Here is a 14,846-nt window from a genome sequence, read left to right as displayed (position 1 = left end):
GAAGGAATCATGGTCATATTGGAGTACCGAAGAATCAAAATAGCCAGCGTCGATTTCTTGTGTTTTGTCTTCAATCCCATCAATGGGAACTAAGGAGGAATTAATACTACATATTTTTTATCAATAATGTTTCATTGATTAGTAGACAGAATCCATTAAAGAACACTTCCACATTATATTTGGAAATTGAATATACAAGAAAAGTAGATAAAGTAAAAAGTAGGGAAAAATAAGAACACAATTAAGCATTGGGTATCTAGCAGTAGAGATCCTAAGAAATCCAGTTAAATCATGGCACATACGTACATTGGCAGGCCATAGCCATATTTATGGCTAGTTAGTAACTCCTAGACCAACACCAACCTCATAGAGGAGGCGCAGTCATTCACTCTTTCGATGTCTTCCTCTGTTTTTCTGAGGAGAGAAAATAAGAGATAGAGGAGGCATAGTTTTCCGAGTTATGAAGTGTTGAATTGAAGGGTCGTATCCATCCTTTAGTTCTCCTCATGGCCAAAGAGAGGACGGTGAGGGAGAGGAAAAAGAAAGACAAAACAATAGGTTAAATAGGTTTTAAGAGAAAAAGGGCAAAAAAATAAAATAGAAAAAGTTTGGTGGGGTATTTTGGTAATTTAACGCACTCCGTCATCTAACTTAACGGTCAATGGGGGTCTTTGTCTCATGGTCATAGTACAGGGGGCCTTTGTCACAAACCCCATAGTATAGGGGGGTCTTTGTAATTTACCCCATATATTTATGAATAGTATATATATATAGTATTCATAAATATATTATTTATATTTCGTTTGTAATTTTTTTATAAAAACATGTATATATATATATATTGATGATAATAGTTGCTTGTATTTTTTATTTTTTCTTTATTTAAATATTTGTATTTTCTTTTCCTTTTAATAATTTATTAATTTTTAAAAAATTATTTTGGACCGGATTAGGTTCAAATATCTAACATTTTGATTGGATTCGAATTCAAATTGATATTTATGAGATCCAATTGGTCTTTGGATCGATTCAAATATACCTTGATTCAAATCCAGTCCAATATGTTTGCATCCCTAATGGCCTACAACTCTATCTTCATGCTCAAGAGGAGTCCAAATTTGTTCCTAAAACAGCACTCTTTACACCAACCTCACAAGCACATCCGACCATTGGGGGTGAGCAAAAAAAAAATCGACTGAAACTGAAACGAAAAAATTGGCTAACTGAACTGGTCAATTCAGTTTTGATTCGGTGTTTTTAAAAAACCGAAAGTACTCGTTTGATTTTGGTTAACAAATATAAAAAATCGACGGTTAAGTGAACCGACCGGTATACATGTATTTCTATATATTTTGTATATATTTTATATATTATAAATTAATAAATATGCATTATATATATTAATAATATATTATTTATTATTTAAAATATAATATTACATATATTTTATAATATATATTATAAAAACTAAAAAACCAAAAAACCAGTGAATCGAACCAATGGTTAACCAAACTGGTCAACCGGTTAATCAACTATTTCGGTTCGGTTCCGAGGTTCGGTTCCGATTACCAATTTTCCAAAAATCGGTACTATCAGTTCGGTTCAAAAAAAAGCCCACGATTCGGTTACCCGAACTGTGAGCACCCCTACCGAATCAAGAACATCTCTTGTACTTTTGTGTTATTATTATTGGGAGGTGTTCCCAATGCATAGTGGAATGTGCCTATAAGGTTAGTGTGAGGTGCACTCTATGAAGAGCATATCCCAATTGGTTCAACTGTTCAAAATGGTTAAACTGTAAAATTTACACCCCCCTCACAATGGGGTTACTGACAAATACCCCTCAACTTCCACCTTTTAGAGTTTTGTCCGTTAATTTCAAATAGTATTATCATTTAGCTATTTAAATTTTTTTAAATCTACAAACTATTCTTTTCTTAACATAACATTGAAACCCTCTCCATTGCTCCAATATAAATTTGCAGATTTATGGCTAGATTCACTATTCAAATAAAAAGGTAGAGGTTTCTTTTGATGGACATAAATTTATATTTTTGTTTGGTTTTCTTGATTTAACTAGTTTTGTTTGGAGAATATGGGCATATTTTAAGTCAATTAGGTTCAAGAGAAAAGGGTGAGAAAAAAAATAAAAAAAAAAGAATTTAGGTAGACATTTTGATAATTTAATACATTCCTAGAGGTGTAAAGCAGGTTGTGCCGCCCTCCCTAGGGATAATTTGGGGGTCAGCCTGGCATGACCCACGGCCCAAGCCCATGCGGGCCCGTGCCATGGGCCTGGTCCGAACGGGGCCAGACCGTTTTTTTTGACATTTTTTTTCTTTCCTATGTAAAAAATACTTAACCTATGTAAAAAATACTTGACATTTTTTTCTTTCCTATGTAAAAAATAGTTTCCGTTGGGAACTATTTGAAAAAATAAAAAATATAACAAAGAAATGAAAAAAATACTTAACCAAATAAGAAGTCAAAGAGACAAAAACTCAAAGTAAATAACAAATTTAAAGAAAAATAGGAATTTTATTTCATTTAAATTTGAATTATGCAAAGCATACATTGGTTGAATGAATGAAATATGAAAATTGGAAAATATAATAAATTAATAAAATATAAAGAATACAATATAATTAAAAATTAAAAATAAAAAATTAAGATTCTTCTTTTTGGTGTATTTTTTGTTCATTTATAAAAGAAATGTAATATTTAAATAGAGGGAATTGAATGAGGTGAAAAGTAATAGTTCAATTTATAATTTAAACCTCACAATTAAATAGGGACTAAATTTAAAAATGAGTATTTTAGTCAAAAAATTTTCATGATCTTATTCATATTTTTAATAGTAGTGTAAATATAGAATTATAGATGTGTTCAATTTTTCGTGTAAATATAGAATTATAGATGTGTTCAATTTTTCTGTATTTCCGTGTATAAAAATAAGTCTAATATGCCATATTTACTTTTTGTTTAATATGATAATTATATAATATTATACATGTTCCTAAATGCATTTTTTTTTGCAAAATTTATGTATTTTATATTTTATTAATTTTTGTTATTTATTTATGACATTAAATGTTAACACATTTGACCCAAACCTATTGATGTTTGTCAAATAGTAAAATAATTTCATTTGTGGTGATTTCTAAATTATGTATTTTGTTTTCATTATCAATAAAAATAATTATTGTTTATTACACTTATTTTTTGGTTTTATTAAAATAAATATCATAAATATGTTTATTTTTTCTACATTTTTATAATTTTCTATATTTATTTATACTACAAAAATTTTATTACCTAACTATGACTTCATAGGTTGATCAATTTGATTCGGATGGTTAAATTGCTTAGCCACTACTTTGAAAAAATAATGGTCTTGTTTTTTAATCATTTTGAAAATATATGGGTTTATATTGTTAAAAATATTGACATATATCTAATTAGTAATATTTATTGGTGAAAAATAACTTAAATATAGGGTTTAATAAGAGAAAATGGGAGTTAACACCTTTAAGTATATGACATAATGAGAGGGGATTAAATGAGGTGAAAAGTAATAATTAAAGTTACATTTTCAATCGTTACAATTAGAGATGGAATAAATAAACAAATATGGGTACTTTAGTAGCCATTAAAACCAGCATTAAAACTGTAATAAAATGGTTTTTATATCATTTCTCAAACAAAATATATATGGATTATTATGAACACAAAATTGTCATTTGTGTGTGACGTTATTTCTTATTCCCTAACCTCACTTTCCCTCTCTAAAACTAAAAAGGTAAATTATAGATTACTATCCTGTGATTTATGGCTACTGGCCCTTCAATTCTTATTTTTAACAAATACCCCTCCAATTTGAATGATCACAGAAGTTAATTTATCAAAATACCTCCATAAGATATTACTATAAAATGGAAATTGCAACAAAAAATAAATAAAGGTTAAGTTTGAGATTGCCTATTCAAATATGAACTTATTTTGGGTTGGGACCACACTGATAAGCACTTATTTGCACTTGAGAAAACCTAAATAAGTGCTTATTCTTGAAAATAAGCACTTATTTCAAGAAACTCAAATTTTAAGCTTTTCTTAAGTACTTATTTAACAAGTATTTATTTACTTTTTGGCCCATCTTGACCCACCCCATCATTTTGAAAATACCTATTTGAAATAATTATTGTTTCATCAAACACTCATGAATACTTATTTTTAAGCACTTGTAAAATAGGTACTTATTTATTTCAAATAAGCACTCCAAAATACATGGGCTAATATTATTACAAAAAACACAACATGCAATTAATATCAACAAAATCAATAGTAAATTAAAATTATAAAAAGGGGTGACTTGAGGATTTTGAAAAATTTAAACAGCCATGTAAAAATCCTTTTCAAAGTTAGCCAATGGAATGCAAACATGGAGCCTATTTGTCAAAATCTCAAAACTCGTGGGGTAGGATACAAAATAATAGAAAATACAATATTTTGCACTCTACATATTTGTATTTGTACTCCTTTCAAACTGAACCTTGTGTTTTGTTGCAATGCAATTTTATTTGCATAATACAAATAAAAAATGTAAATTCTCATTTATTTATATTTTGGGTTTTACTTTATTCTGCTTCATATTTTAATTTACTTTATTTGTACTGCAATAAAACAAAATAAAATAAAATTTGAAATAAAAATAGATTAAAATTTACAGTCAAATCATTTGCACTGCCATAATTTTATATCAGTACAAATTTATTTGCATGACAACCAAACACATTAGGTGGTAATTCTCGCTACCCCCAAAGTACATTGTAGTAAATTAGTAATATGTGATTAAATCATGATTTTCCGTTATTACACTAGCCCCACTGACACAACGTTATAACATTGAGTGAGTTTATTTTATCCATAGCCTTTTTTTTTGGTAAAAATCCAAGGCATAATTGTTGCAACGTGACAACGTCAGCTGAAATTGGTGGTGACTAGTAAGTAGACCTAGCAAAAAATATGACCCAATCCACCATCCCGACTCACAATAATAGGGTTAGGGTTTCATATTTAGCTATCTAAACTTGAGAATGACCTAACTTAACCTAACCCGAGGAAAATTGGATTGGATTGGGTCATGGGTCAACCTGTTTGATCCGATTGTTAGGTCTAATTGGGACTATTCTTGCATTCTTGGAAGTTTTTTCTCTTTTATCTTTACTACTTAGTCTTTACTCTTTATCCTTTACTCTTTGATTTGTTGAATGCTCAAGTTTTATTTTTTTTAATCTTATGTTTAGAATTTTAAGGTTAATTCCTCTAATTTTGACATTTTCATGTATTTTTTATTTTATAAAATTTTTGTTATTTTTAGAGATGACCCGAATTGACCCATGGGTCAACCATAACCCGATCATTTAAGGTTAGGGTATACCATTTGCTAATCCAACCCAAAATTCAATCCAACCTGAAATCAACCTACTATATCTTAACCCCACTCGAACCTAACCCACCCAACCCAATTGCCAGGTCTACTGGTAAGAGTCATTTTGAAGAAATGATCACTCCTCACTCCTCAATGGGACTCATAGTAAGCCATTGCTAACAAAACACAAATAGATCCAATGTTTTAAAATAAACGACCCAGAACTGGAACTGTTTTGGCCATCGGTTTCTAGATTGATGGTTCGACCATCTGGTCCGAATGGACGACTTGTTATGACAAAATAAATAAATAAATTTTTAAAAACGGCAAAAAACCGTTTACAGGTTGAATGGGTTGACAGTTTGATCGCCTTGGTCAATAGGTCGTTGATCGATTCAACGGTTTTTTGGCCAAGGACTAGGTTTGGGATAGAATGGAACCGGTTGCCTAGACATTCCCAAGCCAAATGGTCTGACTGTTTGGATCAACGACGGTTTGAAAAACATGACCGAATCTGAAACGATCCCGACAGAAGCATAAGACCCTAGGCTAGCTACCACACTCGCTTGACCTGAATAAGTGGTCACTCCTTAGTGGGCCTTGTAGCAATCGACTGTTAACATTTCGGAGAAGTGAATGAGAAGACTGCATTGCAAGTAATATTTTTTTGGGTAAATTATATATAGGTACCCCATACTTTTTGGATAGTGATAGATAGGTACTTGAACTTTCAAAAATAGACACTTGGGTCTATTCATTAGTATTCCATCAATTAAACATTATATAATGTCAAAAATACCTTTCTCGTGTATTTTTAAGATCATTCTCAAGTAATCAAACGTCTCCCCATGATGACATTTTCACATGGACAACAAATAACAAATTTAAATTTTCTGACAATGGCATTCTTTGGTGATGATTTTACTCCGTAGAATGATCTAAAAAATACACCAGAAGGGCATTTTTAAGATTATATAATGTTTAATTGACGGAATACTAAAAGATAGACCAAGTGTCTATTTTTGGGAGTTCGGGGTAGTCAAGCATTAAAATTTAAAGTGCAGGGCAACTATCTATCACTGAACGAAAGTACAGGGTACCTATCTGTAAGTTACCGTATTTTTTGATTGATTGAAGGATGTTCTAAGTATTTGTGGAAAATCTCAGGGAGTTTGGAGTATTTATCCACTCCTTTCCGAGAAAAGTCAGTGAACTGGTTCATTTGCTATCTCAAATTCAATATCAGCCGTGCTCCACGAGACCTTTTCTTCTCTGTATCGCTGCGCTTTAATGGACGGCGCGGCCATGAAACTCCCCTCCTTCAAAATTTTAAATCCAAATCGCCCCACTCGGTATTCTACAACCATCCCACTAGGGTTTCGAAGAATTTCCTCTTCTTCAATTGCTGCTCATGTGTCTGCTTCTTTCGTTAGTGAAGGCGAACCAGCAACCCGATCGGCTTCTCTTGGGCACGTTGTTAGACGAGATTTTCCTATTCTTAACCAGGTAAAATTTTCTGGTTGTTGGATTTTTTTTCATCTCTTCTTTGTAAGGCACTGTTTCTTCATCAATTTAGATTTTACTTATTAGTTTATTTCCCTTTCACTTGTAATTTTCTAAGTACAGAGTGATTGTAGTCTGGAGGGAGATGTTGAACGTAGAATTTTCATTAATCATCGCAGGAACCTAGATTGTAGACTAGAAAAACCATATTATATTTATGAAGCTTAAAAATTTAAACTTTCTCTATTTAACTTCTTCGCCTTATTGGTCAATAGTCGATAACCGCATTACTAATGCAATCATCTTTTGTAGGAAGTGAATGGCTTGAAGCTGGTCTATTTGGATAATGCTGCAACTTCTCAAAAGCCCATTTCTGTATTGAAGGCTTTACAGAACTATTATGAAGCCTACAATGCAAACGTGCACCGCGGGATCCATTTCTTGAGGTATTATTATTTTGGCTTTTGTAAATTTATTAGGATTAAAAGTAGCAGTCTAACAGACTAGGGGATTGAGTTCTCTATGTACAGTGAGATCAATCCGAAGCATTTGTGCCTGTATAATTGACGAGATTTCTTGTTTCTGAAAGATTGAATGAAAACTACATCGCATCTTAGCAGTAAAAAGGTTGATCTTCCACAGTTTTCCATCTTAACCATGAAGTGATGTCAGAAATATCACTTAAAATAGGTTGAACTCACTTGAGTTCTGACACACGTATTGGAAGTGTGACCTTTAAAAGCTATGCCGAGATTAACTCCTTAAAAGTTCTGCTACATCCTTCAGGATCAAGACAGCCAAATATGACTTCCATTTGTTTCTTTTTTCCCCCTGTTTGAGGTTTGCATAAAAAATTCAAATTTCTTCCATCTGCAACAAACCTTTGTTTCAGTTGCATGTATATTTGTACATAAACATATTTACAAACACATTTTTATGGTGCACGTAAATTACTTTACCTATGCATGCATTTATATGCAAAAGAATATCATAGATCATTTTGAGATTTAGGGTGGCACAACTAGGGGTGTGAATTGGACCGGATTTGGTCCAATCCGATTCAGACCAATATGAGTCCATTACAGTTGGACCAGGTCCAATCCAATCCAATCCAATAAATAATCTGGATCATTTTGGACCAGTCCAATTCACTGCCTGCAGTCCAAGTCAATGTCTGGACTGTCAATCTGTTTGGTTTTAATTTAGATTGGTTCCAATCCAAACTTGGTCCATTGACACCTATATTCTTATCTTCTATCAATGGACTGGGTATTGGTTCAATCTGACCCAATCCAATATAAATCCATTATGGATGGACCAGGTCCATCCAATCCAATAAATACTTTGGACCATTAAATCTGGACTGGTCCAATTCAATATGACTTATTGGTCCATCCAATCTGTCCAAATTGATTTTGGTTTAAATGGGAATCCAACCCAAAACCGATCCATTGACACCCCTAGGGCCAACTAACACCTTAATTATGTGCCTTGGCTGCATCTTTGTGAGTTTTTGTATGTTTTTATTTTCTGCAAAATCATCATTTGTCATATCCTTTTTCTGCTTTACTTTTGGTTGATCATGTGTTATTTTTCTGGTCTAAGATGCTTATATAGTACTATCTTTCTTTTTCTCCTGAATTTAGTGCGAAGGCAACAGATGAATATGAGTTGGCAAGGAAGAAGGTGGCAGATTTTGTTAATGCATCAGAGTCTGGGGAGATTGTGTTTACACGGAATGCTACAGAAGCAATAAATCTTGTAGCCTACTCTTGGGGACTCTCAAATTTAAAATCTGGGGATGAGGTATGCTATTTTTTTTAATCACTAACAATCAAGTGGCTTTATCATTATCTTTTTGCTAAGTAATTTCAATTTTATTAGAGAAATCAATATATACAGAAGTACAAGCACCTCATGAGAGGTGTAAGTTTCATCTCTCATAATAGGCACAACACATATAAGGAATTACAATGGAGTCCAATATAACTGATCCCTATGGACCCTTTGCTTAGCTAGAGCATTAACCGGCCCATTAGCTGACCTTCTCTCCAATTGAACATTCAGTGTCAAGTTACTGGTTTACAAATTAAACAGCTTTATTAATTATTTGAAAAGACTGGTATACCGTATACAACATCAGGCTAACTCCCTTCCTATGCTACTTACACATCCCCACCTTGTGGAATTAAACCTCTGGACAATTGTATATTGGTTGCTCCCTGTTTTTCTAAGCCACCAGTCAGATATTTTCTTATCTCGGTGTCCATCTATAGATTACATGTAACCCTCCAGCCAGCTTCTTAGTCTCCCTCATAACATGTCTATATGTCCAAGAGCTTGTCCTATTGCTTTTGTTTGTATGCCATCTCACAGTTACATTTGAGTTCCCTTATTTCTTTCGATTGGTAAAGTTTGCCAACTTTATTGATTTTGAAAATTAAAAGGGAATATCCTTTGAGGACCATTTAAATTGCCTGATTTCATTCAATCTGACTTGAATATGATATAACAATTTGAAAAAAAGGGAAAAACAACTTGCTGATATATTGAGGAACAGTTATCTCTGTCTCAACAACTTCGTTGACTGAGCCACTTAGCCCACTCTGGAGAAGCTACCTGAGATAGATTCACCAGAAAGTTATTTTTGCAGCTCATGGAAGCCTAAATTTGACTCTTTTTTTTTAATCAAACATGACTTCATGGCGTTCCAGGTTTCTCAGCTCATGCAACACCAGAAGCCACTGCGTGAAAGCCCTCCCAAGGGCAGCTCAGTGCACGAGGCTCCCGCCAATGGGGGGTCTAGGGAGGGACAGATGCGCTCCCAAATGGGCACTTAGTTGGTGATTCATACTAAAAAGTATTGTACAGCATTTAAGGTTACTGGATCCAGAAATGGCTCAAGTATGGTTGAAGATTGACACATGGATTATAAATGTTGAATATGTGCTTTCAGCTCTAGGTTGCTTTTTTGTAATTCCATAAGAATCTATATTGTGCTTTAGTGCTTCGTGTTCTGTTTTGTTGTGGTAACTAGACAATTTTCCCCTTCTCCTGCCTTTAAGGAAGAAGTTTCTCCTTTTGGTTTGTTACGGATAAAAAAAGGCAGTGCTCATTAACCAAAAGAAAGAGAATGAAAGGCAAGACCTGTTTGGACAGAGTGAAGGTTGGAGAGGCTCCTTCAAACCAAGATCAAGATTGTTTGGAGATGGGTTTTATTCCTGAAGCTCATAAAGAAGATGTTTTTCTAAGAGAGGAGGCTTGGATGGGGGTGGAGGATGAAATAGAAGAAGAGTTTGAAGAAGGGAAAGAGGAAGGTGAGGAGGTGATTGCTGATCGAGTTAGAAAAGCAGAAAAGAAAGGTGGACTTGGAAAAGATAGTGGAAACTGAAGTCCAAGTAAGCAAATTGTTGGGGTGCCTGTTTTAGGAGGGTAAGATTTCACAAGAAAAATATTTCAGGAATTAGAGAAGAATCTTCTAATAAGTGAGGAAAGTTCTATATGGAGTTTTGATTAGTATATGGTTATTGTTGGGGTTGTGTATGTTTGACATAGGGAGCAAGCTTTGGGTGTTTTTGAGGGTAGTGGGTTTTGACAGCAAGAGTGATATGATATTTAAGGGCTAAGGAAAAGGAAAAAGCTTTTGTATTTCAAGGGGCTTGGAGGGATTTGGTTATTGGTTTTAAGTTCTTATCCTTTGTTGTGGGTGATTTCTTGTCACCTTCTCTTATTTCAATAACTTTTTTCATTTATTACCAAAAAATACAGTTGGCAAAGCAGGGAGGCTGACTTGGTAACTAGATGACTGTCCCATCCATCCAATACTAATAGGAGAAGGTGACTCGGTAAGAGTTGAAATGATGGCAGCAAGTTTAGAGGTACAGAAAGCCAGCAAATTGGGAGCTGCAAGGCTGATTGTTGAAGCTAACTCACAAGTAGTTATTAGTTGTCTGTTGGAGGTGGCAAATGCTGCTTGGTGCTATAGGAGCAAAATCAAGCTGACTCACAAATAATGCTTAGGCCTTGACCTCAATTCATCAGACAAAAGGTTGTGGTTAGCAGATAGCAAAGGCCAGTTTTCTATGAAATCTTTCTATAACAAACTGATCCAAGAAGAAAAGCAGGATCTCCCTATGCATATAATTTGGTGCAATCACATTCCCTGGAAGGTGTCTTTTTTTATTTGGGCTGCCTACCTAAATAAGATCTCTACAAGAGACAACTTGATTAGGAGGGGTGTGTTGATTGATTCTTCAAGGTGTGTATTATGCAACAGTGCAGATGAGTCAGGGGACCACCTATTACTGCACTGTAGCTTCACTAAAAACATTTGGGTGAGGATTTTTAGAATCTTTGCTTTCAGAAATAGCTGTCCAGCATCTGTGGTCACTTTTGTAAACAGCTGGAGAATACAAGGCCTAAGCAAGAAAGGGAAAATTTTATTGCATCTGATTCCAGGTGCAGTGTTCCGGTCGTTATGGCAAGAAAGAAACTTGAGGATTTTCCAAAACAAAAGCTGTCAAGAGGATGAAGTGTGGCAGAAAGTTGTGGGGAATCTGTATTCTTGGTCTTTGGCTCAGTTAAAAGCCGACAGTTCCTTCTATAGTTCTTTTTTTGAGTTTGAATGCCTGTTTGTACTTTGTATCTCCCAATGGGATAGTGGTTTGATTGTTTGTTTGTACTCCTTTTATACAGCTTCTGGTTGTACTTGTTTCTTTAATGAATTGATACTTTACTTCTTCTCAAAAAAAAAAAAAAAGAAAAAATCATACGGTTTAAATGGTTCTCAAAAGATATGCAGACTGAAGTTAAATGGGTATAATTGTACAAAAATCAGCTAATGGTTTGGTTGATAGCTTGGCGAAGCAGGGAGTTATTAGACAGCAACTATTTTGGGCTGTGATGCAAATTGTATGGGTGAGTGGGACAGTAAGGCTGTAATGTTTTCTCCTTGTTTTACTCACAACCTCTTGTTGTACCCTTCCTATTAATGAATGAAATTTTCATTTGTATTGCTGATCAAATATCTATCTATCTATCTACACACACACATAAGAGGGTACCCCCAAATTTATCTTTTGGGTCCAACCTAGCCCCCAATTGGGTGGTCTGAAACCCCTTGACAGCCGAGACCCAAGACAGGGGTTTTCCAAAGACAAAAGCAATAAGATCTTCTGAATCTTTGCATGTGTTACAGAAAATCCTTCTGTTTCTCTCTGTCCATATGGAGGTAATAACAGCAGCCGCAATGGTCTGCCAGGTGCTGCTTTGATAGTCCCTGCAGCTCCCAGCAATTCAGCAGCTCCTTCACAGTGCTTGGCATGACCCAGCTAATACCCAGTGCTGAAAGAAAGTGATTCCAGATTTCTGATGAGACAGAGCAGTGGATGAACAGATGGCTGCTGTCTTCTTGTTTTTGTCCACATAGCACACAAACTAATTCCTCGATCTGCATACCTCTTTTTAACAAATGTTTTTTAGTTAAACATCTGTCTAAAGAAGCAGCCCAAACTAAAGCATTAACCTTTGAGGGGGCTACAGAATTCCAAACTTTTGCAGCTGGAAAATCCACTGGACTGAGGTTAGACAAATGCCTAACAAAAGATCTCAATGGTCATCCGAACTCCAACTCCATACCCAACTGTCCTCCACAAGCTGATCCAGGGGCTGAAGGGAAATCAGCTCCAGAAGCTTGGTGAAGCTTTCAATCTCCCAATCTTGAAAATTCCTTCTGAAGGAAGGGCACCAGATCACAAAGCCTTCATTGATTTCATAACACTCCCAGATAAACACATCTTGGGGTTCTGCAATCTGGAAAAGCTATGGTAAAGCTTGCACCCTTTCCCCACATGGAGTCACCTCAAATCCTTTCCATAGACCCTTCTCTCTCACTGACTTAATGAAAATAGTGAGAATTTCCATTACAAATATGAATATTAGGGAGGAAAGAAGGTGTCCCTACCGAAGTCCCTTTGAGCTTTTGAAGAAACCCATTGATTGTCCATTAACCAGAATAGAAAATTTAGGAGAGGTAATACAGACTTTTATCCAATTCCTCCATTTTTTGGCCAAAATTCATCCTCTCTAGAACAAAGTCCAAACATCTCCAATTAACATTGTCGTAAGCCTTTTCCAAATCCAGCTTACAGATCACACCTGGAGAACCCTCTCTTTGCTTAGAATCAATTATTTCATTTGCCACCAAGACAGTATCCAACCTTTGGCGCTCTGGAACAAATGCAAACTGATTTTGAGAAATCACATCAGCAAGGACCTTTTTCATTCTCTCAGCTAAGACTTCGGCTAGGATTTTGTAGAAACTATTTAGCAAACTTATTGGCCTGAAGTCCTTAATATTAGTTGCTCCTTCAATCTTCAGAATCAAGGAGGTGAATGTGGCATTCAGACTCCTTTCCAGAGATGCATTCCTATGAAAATCTTGGAAAATCTGCATCACATAAGCCTTTATCACACCCCAACAGATTCTATAGAATAGGTTGGTGAGCCTGTCTGGACTTGGGGATTTTTCTATCTCCAAGTTTTTTATTACTTGCCAGATTTCCTCTTCCAAGAAAGGAGCCTCTAACAGACTCTTCTACACTTCAGAGATTTTTTTTTTGAAATTTAATCCCATAGGCAACGGTCTTCTTTTCCACTTTTCTTTAAACAAGCCTGAGAAGAAATCAATTACCAATTTCTTTAGCCCCAACCCAGTTTCTTCACTTACCCCCTCAAACTCTAGCCTTTCAATTGTGTTTACTCTAGATCTTGCCTTTGCCATCTTATGGAAAAAACTGGAATTTTTATCCCCGGCCTTAAGCCATTTCACCTTTGCCCTTTTCCTCCACTTCAACTCATCTCTATAGGCCAGCTTATCCAAAAGTAATTTAGCTTCCTCCCTCTTAATCTTTTCTACCTGAGAGATGGGGCCCTTCTCTTCAGCTGAATCAATTTCTTTAACAACCTCTAGACAACTTTTCTTTTCTATATCTGATTTCTTCCACCTCTCTTCCTTCCAGGTTTTTATTGCCTCCTTTAAAGCTCCCAATTTGTTGGCTAAGACATAAGAACTTGTTCCCTCTACCTGAGTATCTATCCAAGTAGCTTTTAAGAAGGGGAGGAAGTCTTCTTCCTCAAACCAGGCATGTTCCAACTTAAATGGAGATTTTCTATGACCAAATACACCACACCTGAGTTGAATAGGAGAGTGATTTGATAACGGTCTAGGCAAAGGCTCCTGGACTAAATTCTGGAACAAAGATTCCCATTCCGTATTTACCAAAAATCTGTCCAACTTAACCAACGTTGGAGATTCTTGATTGTTATTACAAGTGAACTGAGCCCTAGACTGGTAAATCCAATAGATCGTGCTGGTTGACAAATTCAGCAAACCTCCTCATTTCCCTTACCCCTCTTCTGCCCCCATTTCTCTCCTCTAAAAATCTAGTGACATTAAAGTCACCTTCCAACACCCAGGGTAGGGTGGAAGAATCGCTCGCCTCAACCAGGTCCTCCCAAAGTCTACTTTTCTTTGCTTATTCTGAGGGACCATAAACATTAGTGAATAAGCCCCTTACCCCTCCGTCCATTTCTAACACCACCGATACTGAAAAATCCCCAACATGATAATCAACCAACTTGCATCTTGACCGATCCCACATTGTTATCAGACCCCCTGCTGTTCCTCTTGCCGGTTTGCTTACCCATCTAACTTCACCTTGGCCCCAAACACTTCTAATTACTTCTGCCTCCACCACTTCCAATTTCGGTTCCTGAAGGAACACCACATCTGAATTCCACTTTTTCAACAAATCGCACACTACCATTCTTCTTCTCCTCAACCCCAAGGCCCTCACATTCCAAGGTAAAAGTTTCAGTTCCATAATCCTAATAACACAATGAACTCCCTAAACCC

At 35.3% G+C, this 14,846-nt stretch overlaps 1 protein-coding gene across 1 annotated transcript in view; it reads left to right on the top strand.

Moving 5' to 3' along the window:
- The first annotated feature begins 6,643 nt into the window (after positions 1-6,643).
- CPNIFS (chloroplastic NIFS-like cysteine desulfurase) overlaps positions 6,644-14,846 on the top strand; it is a 53,244-nt gene continuing 45,041 nt past the window's right edge. The window contains exons 1-3 of the mRNA XM_010246248.2: positions 6,644-6,934; positions 7,244-7,377; positions 8,578-8,737. Of these exons, the coding sequence (XP_010244550.1) occupies positions 6,719-6,934; positions 7,244-7,377; positions 8,578-8,737 (510 nt within the window). The 5' untranslated portion in view covers positions 6,644-6,718. The remainder of the gene's footprint in view (positions 6,935-7,243; positions 7,378-8,577; positions 8,738-14,846) is intronic.

Source organism: Nelumbo nucifera, chromosome 2 (assembly GCF_055504915.1).
Source record: "Nelumbo nucifera cultivar China Antique chromosome 2, China Antique-T2T, whole genome shotgun sequence".
Taxonomy (NCBI): domain Eukaryota; kingdom Viridiplantae; phylum Streptophyta; class Magnoliopsida; order Proteales; family Nelumbonaceae; genus Nelumbo; species Nelumbo nucifera.
This window is presented reverse-complemented; position numbering and strand designations above follow the sequence as displayed.